This window comes from Rhyacophila brunnea, unplaced genomic scaffold (assembly GCF_057557595.1).
Source record: "Rhyacophila brunnea isolate RB1 unplaced genomic scaffold, BYU_Rbru_1.0 scaffold_7, whole genome shotgun sequence".
NCBI classification, from domain to species: Eukaryota; Metazoa; Arthropoda; class Insecta; order Trichoptera; family Rhyacophilidae; genus Rhyacophila; species Rhyacophila brunnea.
This window is the reverse complement of record NW_028233339.1, coordinates 10881379-10897472: the sequence shown is the minus strand read 5'-3', so window position 1 is coordinate 10897472 and position 16094 is coordinate 10881379. Positions and strand designations below refer to the sequence as shown.

Genomic DNA, 16094 nt, shown 5'->3' with positions numbered 1-16094 from the left:
ATACATTATTTATTATCATGAAAAAGGCATCTCAAGATAAAAAAAAAAAAAAATTATCTAATAGCCAACACTTTAATGAGAAGAATGAAACTGTTTTACATTTTTTTTTAAATATAAGGTGTTAATTTTGTAGTTGAGATTCTTAAAACTATTTGTAAATAAATGTTCATCGGTGATGCTTGATCGTAAAGAATTTTTATTGATATGGATAATTAAAAATGTTTATTCACACATTATGTAGGTTGATTCAAAAATAACATTTTTCGAGAAGAATATTTAAGTTGTTTTAATTTGTCCGAATTAAGAGTGTTAGATAAATTTGCAGATTTCTTCTCGACTGTGCAATCCAGGTACTTGTATATTCAAATTTTATTTTTAATAATTACAAGATAAAAAGAACTTTTTATATACCACGTTTTTAAATTGTCTGTTGAATCATATATACTTGACAATTATATGTATTAATAAAAACTTTTTATTGTACTTGATAGAAATACTGAATAAATATTATAGAATATTGAAATGTTATTTTGACATTTCATATTGATTTCCATAGTAAGGCACGTATATATTAATAATTTAGTTGCTAGGACCCCCTTAGCAACCGACAATAATAACTTTCCATACAAAACAGAATTAATTGAAAATGAATTCAATTCTGCTTAAAATGGCTAAAAGTGTTAAAAGAACGCATTGTCGTCGTGTTCTGATATATTATTTTAAAAGTTTTAAATCTCTAGCTAGTCGGGATGTTAGTTAAAAATCTTCAATCGTCCAATACAAATCTTAGACAAACAAGAAAAAAATGTACTGGACACACAAGAAAAAATCTGTACCTACCGGAAAAACAAGAATATGAGCTAATAAAAACGTGGTAAAAAGGCTTTATTCAGAAATATGATTAAAGCTCGCGGCCTCCAGAGAAATACATGCGGTCCGCGGGCAGTAGTTTGCCCATGCCTGGTCTATACCTACATAATATGTGGGTGTCACTTATCTATAGAACGAACGCATTCGTATAAAGTAATATTAATCTAATGCTACCTTTCAGCCGAACGTAGATTTGCTTCGATAGTATACGAGACAAGGTGACTATTCAATTAATTTTGATTCCATTTGGTACAATATGATAGCTGGAGGGTGATTTTGCACTTAGAATCATTTAAAATAATATCTATTAATAATAATTAAAAAATGACAAACTTAATCTTTCACTGTCATTAATTAAACTCAATAATTATTTATTTATATTATTAATACTGTAAGAATTAACATTCAAGCCTAGTTTTCATTGGTCTAATAAACGGTAGAGTACTTACAAACTCGATTGCTCGACTACATTGTATGGAGAAGTCGAGTCATCGAAGGTCGAATTTCTCTTTCTCGCTCGAGTGTAGGGTTATGAGTGCGAGTGAGACGAGTATCGGCCTAATATATGTTTCGATCCCGCCCAGAAATGTAGGGCTGTATAGCATAAAGATAAAAAATACGCGTTATTTGTGGAGCATTTCGTCGTAAAGTAATTTGAAAGTATTTTACAAAAAAAAAAATAGATGATAAACTTGTTTGCAGACAGTACTGTTCAAATTTTATTAGATTCAATAAGAACATTAATTTAAGGCACGGATTGATACTTACGATCACCTATTTGTTAACCTAATTTTGAATTATTCAGAATTCTAAATACACATATAAATATATATACGATATGATTGTATTTCTAATTTACATACCTAGATACCTATTTTCTTTTGACTTTTCCTTGTATCCAGGTGGTTTTTATTAAGTAGGTACATATTTTTTCGTTTCCGATACAGCAACTCACGGTGTACTATGATACGGCGAATTGCATACCTGCGTAGGCACAATTTCCATGACACGTCATAAGATATCTCTAGAGCGTTATGTAGTTATTTGGTTACATAGCCAGAAGGCAATAATATATGTCAATTTCAGCAGAAAGATAGAGGGTTGATGTGAAAAAGGTCGGTGATATACTCGATTTTATTTAATACCTAGTCAGACCATGTATAGGACGATAGGGGGTTTAAATATCTTCAGACATCTAAAAATCAGAATGCACACCCTCGTATAGATATAATGTTGACGGATTTTGGATGGAATAGTTGCCCTCAATAGTGAGGAATACGACAACAACGAAGAATAAGTAATAATTAATATAAGGTAAACGATTTATTATTCTACATATTGTTTCATTATCTATAATTATTTTACTCTATAGTCAAATTAATAGGGTTTTGCCATCAGGAGCAGCTCGTTTTATTATTAATTAATTATTTAATAACAACTAAAAAAACATCGACTAGAATTCCATTCACTCAGCTAATTGATCAAATTATCTATTTTATTACTACAATAATTGATTTTTTCATAAGTTTTATAGAGATACAGCTGATTATAATACTAATCCGCATTTCAATAATTTTATTATCAGTGCAATTTATAAAATTATATTTAATCTCACAGAGAAGTTGTCTAAACGTATCGACACGATTTCTTCTTGACTTTACTATAGAAACACAATTTAATAGTAATTGTATTCCTCAGTAGAGGTCATACAAAATGTCAGTTAATAAACCTCACAAGTGTGATATTATATTATAATTCACGATAATATAGACACCTACTATTGTTTTTTTTTTATATAAAATTGAGCGTTCGTGTCTAAAGGAAGATAATAAAGTAGACCAACAACATTTTTCAGGTTTAATTATTATTATTTATACCTGTAATAAATACATGATTTCGATACTTCATTGTTGATTACGTTTATGTTAGGTAATTATAATAAAAATTGCATTTATTCCAGTCAAATTAGATAATCATAAAAATAATTACATGCAATACGTTCATTATAAAATATATAAGATTGTTTACGTAAAATTGATCTGACGGTGGATTAATATACACAAATGCGCGTGCGCAGAATGTATGCGAGGTTATTTTGATTATGTTTTATGGTTGCTATTGCAGGTTTTGTTAATATCATGCAAGATATCATGCATTTATCTCACCTTGGCACGTCTTCCACTCTCTCGTGTTTCCTGCCCAATTTATCAAACATTACATACTGTTTGGGCGATAAGCATTTAGCGCTGACAACGTGACTGGCGCGTGGCTATTAGATGGCCATTCGATACTATTACCATGATAATTAAATGTGGTAATTAACTGGTTAGCAGTGAATGACAGTGACGTCCCTAGACTAAATGCCGCCCTTTTTAATCAGAAACTTTATTTAAATTCCTTGAAAAACCAATGGTATTACTCTTTCTCAGATATATTAAACGGAAAATGTTTAAATCAATTAGACCAACAAAATATCATTATTACGGTATCGATTGTGAAAAGTTTGTATTATTATTTTTTTATTATATTTTCATGTCCTTCTTAATTTTCGGCTCCTTAGCAACGCACGATCTGCCTTACTCCACGCGACATCACTACTTTATTAAATGACAAAGAAGTTGTTTAAACATACACAATATCTACCGATAAAAAATATTTTGAGAATATATGACATCATTTTCATCCTAGAGCTGGAGTGCAATGTTATGAAGTGGCAACTCTACCCATTGGAGAGAGGATCATATGGAGGGAAATTTAAAGAAAATAGTAAATAACAAAAGCTGTAACAAAATTCCCGAATAATATAAGTAACTCGATGTTGACAGTATGACGCCGCAAATTTTCTAAATGCAACAAAATTGACCTTTGTGGCGACCAAGTTGGACGGTCCGATGAGCCCAATAGCTGATTGAACCGACTTGAGCAGCTCTTCCCTTTCTATATACAATTTAGGACATTACCAGAGGATGTAGTTTGCATTCTGTATTTCTTCTCCACATGGACATGTTAAACGGTATATTAATATAATAATGGAAATAGTATAATCTAGCTATATGGAGTGACATGTATTACGTAGTAGGTTAATACTCACTTGGCGTCTTGTATCTTGGTATCAGCCGTAACGAAATACACCAACTGGACAGAAGGTGCACTGATGATGAGGCCATCTTCACTGACCACTGTTCCGCCGAAGAACACCGGAAACACATGCGTCTCCCATGTCTCTGGGTTGAACATCACTGGAAACGTCAGGTTTAATGCGCCACTTTCCACCTGTATGAAGGGATTTAATTTACCAATTAAAATTGATTGACAATATTTTATTTTCGATCATATTATTATACACATTCATAGGTACTGCAAAAAAACATGTTAAGTTCTGACCAAATTGAGATGCATGTCGCCTACATGTCGCCTACTGTCACGCTATCGCGGCGACAAATCTAGCTATGGTTTCGTTATTTTGCACAATATTTTGAACGATCACCATCTCTGTAAATTCACTGAAGAATGACACTGATGAAGAGTGCTAAGTATAATGTATTAGTAATTTGAATCATTATTAATCATTAAAAAAGTCAATTAATTTTAACAGTTTCTACGTGCGCGTATGTTAAAATTACTTGCGACATGACATCCATAGATAATATTTTGAACAGAACCCAACCTGCAGACAAAAGATAATAGACAACATTCTTATAGAAAATACACAGAGCCAACTGCTAAAAACAAAAAAAACGTGATTTTGACATGACAGTCGAAAAGTGTAGGCATGTAAAAGATGATAAAAACGTTCATTGAGTCATGCATGTGTCGATGCAGTCCAGTTCAACATGAGGTGACCTCATTGTAGTTCTGGTGATTTCGGCAGATTTTTCCAACTGACAATGTTAGTTTAAAAGTTCAAAATCTGCTACGGGATGGGAGCTGAGTCTGATAACATTTTAAACACCAATAAAAACGACGTTACACACTTTTTCCCCGTAGCAGCAGCTTACTGTGACGTCACGTGATAGTAGGCGACATGCACCTCAATTTGATCAGAGCTTTAATGTTAAATAAGACCTATCAATTTATAGACATTACATTTTTTTATAAAAAAAAAAAAAACACTAACTACGACATGAATAGCAAGTGCAGGTTATATTACGAGGATTTATTATTAGTCATTGGGTCCTTGCCCTGGATCATTGAAAAACAACACGTAATTTATGCCAGATGCTGAATTCGAATCTGCACCACGACTTCCGAGACGGGTGCTCCACGAAGTATTCTTCAACGATGTGAATTTGCTTGAAAGCCTCAGGGTCGATGAGTTATACAACATTAAACCAAATATAATATCACGCTCACGACTCATTCCCATTTTGAAAAACTAATGTACACATTATGATTATGTAATATTAAGTAAGATTAAGAAACACATATTATGTATTTTTAATTGAAAGAAAGAATTTTTTTTTAAATGCTATTTCATTTCATTTTATTATTACATTATTATTTTATGACTATTTTTATCAATTACATATAGTTTGATAAGTTCTCTCAGATGTACCGGTGATATTATTAAATAATGTATAATGATATATAAATTAATGTACCTATTGTATCTATCAGTGGCGAAGGGTGAAGGTAGGCTGTTAAGATTAGCCATAAATAGTGCACACTAAACTTTGTCAATCATACGTATTTTTTTTCATTGAAATAAGACTACAATTTACAGATGGTGATAGTAAGTTTATTAAAATCAATTAAACCCTGCGAAACCAAGCCTTAATAAATAATAGTCAAAAAATACTCGTCTATCTATAAAATTTCTTAAATTATGCAATTAAATTATACATAGCTTTGAATATTTTATAGATAAATTAATATTTCTTATCTAGGCAGGGTTTAATGAATTTAAAAAAATTAACCAACAATATGTGTAAAATGTATTCTTAATCCAACTAAAACAAATAAGTATGAATGAAAAAGTGTGCATAATTTTGTTGTATCGCCCAAAGTATACCAAAACTATTATGATTTATTTTAGGCAGAGTTTAATTGTTTTTTAAAAACTAACCAACACCATCTGTAAATTGTAGTCTTAGTTCAATAAAAACAAATACGTATGACTAATCAAGTTTAATGTGCACTATTTATGGCGCATCTTATCAGCTTACCTCCACCCTTCGCTACTGGTATCTATGTAATTATTGCATTTTCCGTATTCCGTCAGTAGATTACCATAGTAGCATTACACCCCGTTTACACTCCATAGATTTACTGCTGACAGTGTATATTATCGCGGCCATTCAAAAAAATGCACGTGTAAACACCTATTATTGTGCAAATTGCAAGATTACATAGATTACAAGCTTCTGAATTTTCACGCGACAATTATTGGACTGTGTGATATCTGCACCTGCGCAGTAAAACGATAGTGGCGAACCTGCCGTTAAAAAAACAAGCTACACCACGCAGACTAATTTTCCGATTTTAACGACCTGTCAAATAGTACCATACAATGATGACATCAATACATACAATACTCTTGAAGAATGAGATTGGCGAGACAGTCAGCACGTTTACGTGTAAATAGTTATTATCGCGATAGTTTAAAATACACACTGTTGGTATAAGTAAATCCATGCATACACAGGCGCTACTATTGCAAGTTACCATACCTATTTAGTCTGCATCATAATATCCTTCCTATTCAAATTTGTACATATTATTGTGGCACTGTGTTTTTATTTATAAATATTTATTAAACATAATGCCTTAAAACGATTATCAAAGCAATAATATTGATCAATGACCATTAATAGTAACTAGCATGAAATAGGTGTTTAATTTACTCAAAATTGTATTAATTACCCCATTAGTAATTATAATTATTATTGTAAGTCAATTGATTTGTAGATTATGCGCATTGATTCTATACAATAACAGATTTTGTTTTTACGAGAAATGGATGTCAGCCACTTACTCAACCTATTGGGCACATACAATGTATGTAGTTTGCCAGACCCAGGATTGGAACCTGGAACCCACGACGCTATAGGCCTACGCTTAAGGCCGTACCTCAGTTGAGGCATGGTCTAAAAAGATCGTGGCTAGGCGATGCGCGGATTGCGGTTCGCGGGTGCAAATGACGCATGCCGAACGAAATATAATTTGTCATATAAATTCAACATGCGTCCATTTAATGTTCTGTTTATTATTCTATTAGTAACAATAATAATATATTCATTAACATGTTTTCTTTTTCAAGTAAATGGGTAACGTTTTTAGTCATCTTATCACGATTTAAGAATTAATACTCCCGTCGCCATCACGAAACAAATTGACGTGGTCACACCTCGACGTTCGCTCTCCGATTGCCAGCGAGTCCAAAATTTTGTCGCTCCTATAGTTAAAAATTATTTGCCGTTTCACTGAAGTATCGTCTTAAGCCGCGCGGCCATCGTGAGTTTAGTGGACGTTGTTTTATGTTCTTAAGGGTAGGCCTATTCAGTTTACCTGTGTACTTCCTTGTACTATTTTTTTTTCGACCATGTCCGATTCTAATATGATCATATGGGCCTCCACAGAGTAGAGGTTTGTATTAACAGATTTTGTTTTTTTACGAGAAATGGATGTCAGCCACTTGCTCAACCTATTAGGTCCATACCCTGACCGACACAAATTGAAAAATAATATGTGTACTTGCCAGACCCAGGATTCGAACCTTCATGATATGTATCATTTCATATGTATACGCAATAATATCTTATTTATTAAAATAAAACGTAATATCAAGAAGCAATCTCTCATAAAATAATTATTGAAGAAAGATCATGAACTGTCTGTTTGCTCCAATAAAACATTCTCTATTGATATTCTATTGAAATGGACAACGCCGTCCCTGAACACTATTAAAATTAGAAAAATAAGTAGTACACATAATATTATTGTGTTTCATTTTATTTAATACAATGTCTTTCCACCAAGAATAAAATTAACACCATTCCAGTTATTATATTATAATTGTGTTTTAATAATCTTACTTATTTTTGTAATGTTCGTTCAAGTTAATAAATTAATAATTTACTCATATTAGAATAATCACCAAACATGCATGCATACATTATATTTAATATATATTATGCAGTCAAGCATTTGCTTAGATAATATTTACCTTTCAACCGGCCATTTTGATTTATTTATCTCTTTATAAAAAATATTTAGTTGGTAACTTGTATCTATATGAAAAAGTGCACCAATATACAAAAACTTATTTATGATACATAAAGATTTAACTTCCTGGATAAAAACACTTGCTCTATTTATTTGTTAAGTATCAAAGGTCAATATAATTTGCGTGAGTGAGTAGGTAATTGGTCATTAATTATTATTTAAGTTCAATAGTTAATGAATAATGGTAAAATATGTATATTATGTTACACCGAATGTGTGAAATTACATATTACACGAAATCGACAATATTATGCATAATTCATGAATAAGGCAACGGGCTTGCATTATTCATGAATTAGGCAATTTATCTGCCGAGTGCGTGCATTTGGCAGGGTGTGGAATTCTTAAACTGTGAACATGACAGTAGAAAAAGTAAATTTAATACGGATGGTTTTATTAGTTATAATTGGACATAATATAATATTATTATTATTAGGTTATGTTAGGTTTGGTTAGGTTTTTTAATTCTGAATTCAACTGAATGTCCATTTTGAGGTTAGCTAACAGGTGTCAAAAAACTATCAAATCATACTATCACAAACAAACAATCGACCATTGCCTGAGACCCAAGCACGAATCAAATCGCGAAAATACCTTTTAATAAAACTCTTCCGTTATCATATTATAGTTCTAGATTTTTTTTTGGCATAGTAAATGGATATAAACGTCATTGTAGTTATTTATTGGTATATTTTTATATATTCAATGACGTTTGACACATTTGGTTAGTTTGATTAGTTGCAAAAAACACCACCGGAGCACGACCATCTGTTTGACCAATGCTTGAGCATTTGACACATTTGGTTTAGTTGCAAAAACACCAGCGTAGCGCTACTATCTAATTTCCCAAATGCATGAACTAGGCAGAAAAATTACTGCCGAATTCACGCACTCGGCAGATATTTTGCCTAATTCATGAATAAGACAACGGGCTTGCATTTTTCATGAAATAGGCAAAATTTTCCCGATTTTATGTAATACGCAATTATACACTTTCGGCGTAACATAATATACAAATACTAATATTATAATAATAACGACTTCATTATAATATCTTCAAAATTTACTTCATGTACTAAGAATAATATATTAATTATCTGCACCATACCCTAGAATCAGTGTTACCGTTACTTGTGGACCGGTGAAAATAAAATAAATATTTCGTGAAGGCTAACGCAGAAATAAAAACAAAAGGAAATAAGTACCCACATAATTAAATTAATTGATAATAACATGTTGTGACTTGTAGGGAATTATTTAAATTACCTGAATTGTTTGAAATGGATTAGAATTAATACAACAATTTGAATGAGTTTCAGTATCAAGCTACTGACAAGTTTTACTTGGTTGAAATTAAGATCAATATTTAACTGAGTATTGTATTTCTTTACTAATTAATTCTGTATTATAGAGACACTGCTACTGGTTTGATTGGCGTCAACTTTTATTTATTTTGATTCTTAATCTAGAATAACTTGGTCAGTTTATTATGGTGCTTTCAAGAATTATTGTAAGGGTGAATTTGCTGTGGTGCCGAAAGGTCATTGTGCCACTTAATTCTGATCGACTTTCAGTTAGGCCGTCTCGATTTCCAACTAATATCAACGACAGATGATTTGTTTATGTTTTAAGAAACTTTCATTGTCACACGAATGTTTCTCGTCTTAGTAACTATGAATCTTGCATGCTTTTATAATTTACATTCTACGACTCTACCAGAACACAACCTTGAAAGGTGATTCTCATCGTCACGCCATGATATAAGTACGGCCAAAAAGGGTACTTAGACAGCAAACGTGGAGGAAAATCATATATCGTCTCTGTTCTGGCAGAACACACTAACTGGAGAATACTAGTTTTGAGTAATTTTACTTTGAAGTTGTTAAAATGTTTGAAATGGTCTATCATGTGAGTTTATTAAGTAATCGTAAAAAGGATGACTTTAAAATAAAGACTATTATTTATTAAGAAGGTTTCCAGACGGTAAAGTTTGAAATAAGGAACATTTTGGTATAACTAACTCAATATGTAATTTTTTCGAATTAGTGTATTCTGCGAGAACAGTGACGATATTATGTATAGGTAAAGAAAAACAAAAATAGATTAAAACCCGACTTACTAATGTCTTTGACTTACTTACTTACTAAATTGACTTACTAATGGAAATATTGGCATGGCATTGATAGCAAGATCGAGCTCCGAATCTCCATCATGCTTAATTCCAGACCAAGATCCATCAGTTCTGTTGAACAATGTACACAAACTATTCGAAATTTGTATAAAATTCACTACTGGGTGTGCTGCAGAGGTGGACACGAGCTTTTATAATTTTTTTTTACGAAAACAGTTTATTCCATGTAGACAATTATAATAAATACCTTTTTCTGTTCCAATAATCGTTAATTGAAAATTTGAAATTTTCATACATTATACACCATTATTACAAACTAAGATTATATGAGGTAATATTAGGTTGGGGTAGGTTAGATTAAGTTAGGTTAGGTTTGGTTTGGTCTAAAAAGAAAGTTATAAAATCTCATGTCCACCTCTGCGGCACATTCACCCACTACAGAAACAAATTAACATGGATATTTGCTTTCCAACGCAGATGGGGAACAATGTTCATATGCAGATGTCCTTGGTCTAACTTAGGTTTAACGCTTAATACATTACTTTCAGAGCCTGTCATTGGCTTATACTATATAGATGTTTTGTTTCAACAAATAATTATATCTTTTTATAACCGCCCCGTGGCGATTTTATATTTTTTACTACTTTTGTTTACCGCGCCAATATGACTTTTTATCAACACTCAGTAAAAAATAGTTATTATTTATTGCATGTGAAGATTTGTTAAGATTGTTTATCTCTTTGACGCCAAATTATAATAAAATTGCTGTTTTTTTATTATTACATTACGGGTTTCGTGAAAAACCTCACTTTCAATAAACTGGATTACTAAACGACCAGTTTATGAGACCCTATAAATATTACACAGGAGTGAAAGGAAGGAAATAAAAATAATGAGAAACTCGTGGCCTCGATAATTTTATTTCTTCGATTCGTGGTACCTACACACTTTTTTGCGAGCCACGATCGAAACAAGACATTTAATTTTGTCAGAATATATTAACACCAAAAAGAGGTAATAAAAAAACGGTAGCTGCGGTAACTAGGGCCGCCATATCGAAAGAAAAACTATTGACGCCAAAGTATTGACAATTTTTATTTTATTTAAAATGCAATATTTTCTTGAAAAACTATAAATCATTATATAATACAAGTTATCTTACAAAATGTAAGGTAAAAAACAATAATTAAGTGCAAAATGTTTTGAAAATAGGATTGGTCTAAACTCATCCCATTTCACAGCACACATTTACTTTGTTATAATCCGTCTACACGTGCATGCATTTACTGCTGACAATACATATTATCGAGGCCATAACGAACACATGCACGCGTAAATTGCATTGTAAATAGGATTGCATCCATATATACAAAAAAGTTCAGAAGCTTCTGAACAATTGGATCGTGCAATATCTGATAGTAACGAACCTGTCGGTAAAAAAACTACACCGCGCAGGCTCATTTTGTGGTTAACCGATATTCACGACTTGTCAAATAGTACCATAAAATGACAACATCGAGTCTCGCTTACTCTTGAAGAATGGGGGGAGACAGTCAGCACTTTTACGTCTAAACGGCTATTATCTCGATAGTTTAAAATACATACTATTGGTGCAAGTAAATCCACACGGCACGTGTACAGGCGCTACTGACATTAAAAAGAGATCGCGTTACTGACTACCCTGCGGGATTTGAATGTTAATCCAAACAACTACTAACTGTCAAATTATTAACTTCAAAACCGTGGAAGTAGATCAATTTATTATTATATATATTATATTGTTATGTATATTTATTGGCCAACAATAAACTAAAAGATATTAAAACAAAATACTTTTTATTTCACTGAAAATAATGGTTATAATATTTCTAATGTTTTAATGTTTTTTAATTGTCAACATTTAAATATTCAACTATGAAAAAAGTATTGAATGATTCGATTGTCAAAGTATTGAAGTATAGGTCAGTTATTTTGAAGATTGGTTACCAGTAAGTTAATATTATTTGCTGATTGCTTCTGCAACTATTGTTCAATAACTAAGATACACTGATCAATAAAAAGCCCTTTTGCATTCCGTAATACTGCAAAAAAAATATTTTAAATTGCACTAATATAAGCACGGTTTCATATTATAATTAATGATAACATTGATAACACATATCTGTAGATATTATGCTGGATAACAAATTGACATTTATTGGTCATAATATAAATATTAAGAAGTCAATATAATTTTATTGTTTTCTGCATGTCTCTATGATTATTTTTTATAGATTTATTAATGTGGTTAATATATTATGACAACAATGAAGAATGTATTACTAGTGGATTATAAAGCGTTGTCCAGATCAACATATAGGTATCGTAGTAGATTTTCGGGTTTCCACCGTGTTTCCTTCTTCCTTCTTTACTCTGTAACACTGGAAACCCAAAAATCCACTACGATAAAAAAACAACCGTGAAAGTCTCAAACATTATATAACATATAGGTACATTCCCGTAAACATCTAAATAGAAATTTAAAATATGTATATAAACTGTTTCCAAAAATTTATAAGTAGGTAGATATTAAAGCATTATTTAGAATATTTTATACAATTTGACCATGTTTTTTTTTAACTCCGACGTGAAAAAAAATGTTTACTATTTCATCGAAAGTAGCGATGCGTAGTCTTGTGTAATATAATTTTAAGTAAAGCATGATAATTTATACGGTGTAGTCAGTCCAAGCTTTATTTCTGTAGTAAGATGACAAAACACGATATATCCGTTTTGTTAGCCAATATTGATATGACAATATGATATGTCTACGTCTTATGGGTTGGAAGAAATAAGCCGTGTCAATATGTGATAATGTTCATTATTTGAATTTCTTCCATATTTGATATTAATATGACAGAAGCGTGATGATTTGATGCAGATGCGTTGAGTTTCAACCGAATGATTGTGCATGTACATTTGTGTGGCGGCAAATGTTTACAAACCATTGTATGACTTATGTGTGTATATGTATATTATTGGTATGAACACTTACCTACTACTGAATCTTATATAATTGATTATTAATCTGGGATAAAACTTTTTTTAAATTTTTATATTGCGCTAGTATAAAATATTAAAAAATAAATTCTTGGTTTAGTACCTACTTACACGACGTAATTATTTATATATGAAGTCATAAAGGAACGAAATTAATGAAAAATAATATATTTTTTTAAATATATTATTATGATCTAAATCAGCGATACTCAACCTGCGGCCCGCGGGCCGCATTCGGCTCTTTAAGCTTTTATATGCGGCCCAAAACACATTTATTTTCAGGAATTTCGTATATCTTGAGATTCGTTTCGACTTTAACGCACAGATAGTGATACCCGAAGAGGATTGTCATTATGGTCCACATCAAATCTGGTATAAGAGTGTTGCTATTGCACACGATTAATTAAAAAAACACGCATAATTTTTAAAATCTCAAAAATGTTTTGTAAAAAAGGGGGGGTTTCATGATTTTTTTCGTCACACCAGTAGTGATGCGGCCCGCGTTACTTTACAAATATATGTATTTGGCCCGAAGAAAAAAAAAGGTTGAGTATCATTGATCTGAATTATGCGCAATTATATACTGTATGGGATAATTCTGACTGGTGGCTGATGGCTGATGAGGTATGACATTATTGTTTCCTATACAAATCGCATATTACACAGGTATCAAAATTCGTCTTCTAGTGTTTACGTTTTTTGTCTATTATAAGTTAATGAATTTTCGCGACAATAATGACGCGAGTCGGATTTTTTAAAACAATTTAAATTGTTATTACTTATTGCCAGTGCTAAAAAGCAGTTCCGGCACGCCGCTTTTTGCTACATTTTTTAAAGTCGATAAAATCTAGCTGGGATTAGTTGTCGAGTACAGTAATAATTGTTATAGTTCTTTTTTATCTTCTTAAATATTAAGAATAATTATGAATAGTATGATACTCAAACACGACTCGAATATAACTTAAAATATACATCAGTAGTCTGATGTTATGTCATTATATCAGAGCTTCCTTTAATACTTAGATTAGGCAAAGTTCGGTAACCTTGATGTATTTGTGCATTACCATTTTTTCTTAAAATTTACAGAAATAATAATTCATAGAGTTGCATCAGAGGTCAAACTTAACAGTGGTAAGTAAGAAGCGGGGAAAAGCATTAGACTGACTCAAAACGGAGTTTTAAAACTTTTTTAAATATAATAAAGGGGTCTCAAATTTGATATCAAACAGATTCTACTGGTAGAAAATTATGGTGGATGAGTTAACAAAAAAGAAATAAAGAATTCTCAAATCTCAAGTCGAGAAATGACATGCCATTATAAATGGAAGTAAGTTATATGAAATGTCGTATTCGACAAGTAAACAATTATAATGATGCTGGACAGTAATAGCCAAAAAAATCTATACAGAATAATTACCGTAATGTCATGTCATTATAATCACTATCAGGTGTCGTCTAATAGAATCGTTAAACCTTTAAAAGAAGTGATTATATTTTTATTATTATGACCACAGCTTTTTTTTATAATTAAGAAAACGTACCCGATAAATGTTGTATATGAAAATTGGCAAAATATATTTATATGTCGGCTCCTTTTTTTAATAAGTTACTCTTTGTCATCAATTAGTCTTAATTTGTGCCATAGATATTACTATATTGTCTATGATTTTTGTAATCTTCATATTATATTTTTTAAATACTGTCAGAAACATACAGGGCTCGAAATGGACCGGAACGCACCGGAGCGCCGTTCCGGTTCGTAAAATCACCAAAATTATCGCTCCGTCTCGTGGACATATTAATCTGACAGTGAGCTAGATTTGACATTTAACGTAAAAATCTAAAAGGGTACTGTTCGGTTATACGGAATACAGCGGAAAACACATTTTGAAAATAGCCAATAAACTGGATTATTTGTTAGGTTAACCTAACCAAACCTAACCTAACCCAACCTAACCTAACCTAAACGAACCCAAACTAACAAATAATCCAGTATATCGGGTATTTTCAAAATGTGTTTTCCGCTGTATTCCGTATAACCGAACAGTACCTCTAAAAGTTTTGTCCACACTGGAATTTTGAAATTTCACGATAATTATCAAAATTTGTTTGACCAAAAATTATTTTAATCGAAATTTAATGAGATTGCCAGCAACTTGTTGCCAATGTGGACACGGCATAACACACTTATTTTTAAAAAATACACAAGCAATTAGATAACTATGTTAACATTTTCATAAAATATTGAGCGCTCCGGTTCGTATAATATTCCATTTCGAGCTCTGGAAACATATAGCAATCATTAACCAGTCAATATTATTTATATAATATATGCATAGGTTGTTTTTAAATGTTAACTCTAACGTTTAGACTAGTATATAGGCTGTATCAGTAGTACCTACGAGAACTTGTATTACAATAACAGTAAGATGATATCGAAAATTAAGTTGTATTGTATAGATACGGGTCAATGGATGGAAGATTATAATATAATTAGAAGTATGAAATTACTGCTTGAGTTTCCTAAAATTTACATAATGTGTTGATTAAAAATAAGTATATAAACATTTTGAACATTATTTTCATGAGAACAAATTTTGAAGAAGAATTTACCAAAAATAAGTCAAATGACTAAGGCTATCGCTACGAAATTTAGTTATCGCTTAAATACCCATAGAATGTCTTTAAATATAAAACATACATAACAAACATCACTTCTGAGAAAATGTATTATAACCAATAGAAAAAATCTTTTTAAAAAAGTAAGACACCCAGCAGGAATCGAGCCTGCCTTTCTTGGGTTTACGCCCCGTGCACATTTTCCACTATT

General features: G+C 31.4%; 1 protein-coding gene across 1 annotated transcript in view; it reads right to left on the bottom strand.

Annotated features, from left to right (window-relative positions):
* The window catches only part of Ptr (patched domain-containing protein), a 183889-nt gene that overhangs the window by 38212 nt on the left and 129583 nt on the right, over nt 1-16094 (bottom strand). The window contains exon 4 of the mRNA XM_085957600.1: nt 3962-4143. Coding sequence (XP_085813726.1) covers nt 3962-4143 — 182 coding nt within the window. The remainder of the gene's footprint in view (nt 1-3961; nt 4144-16094) is intronic.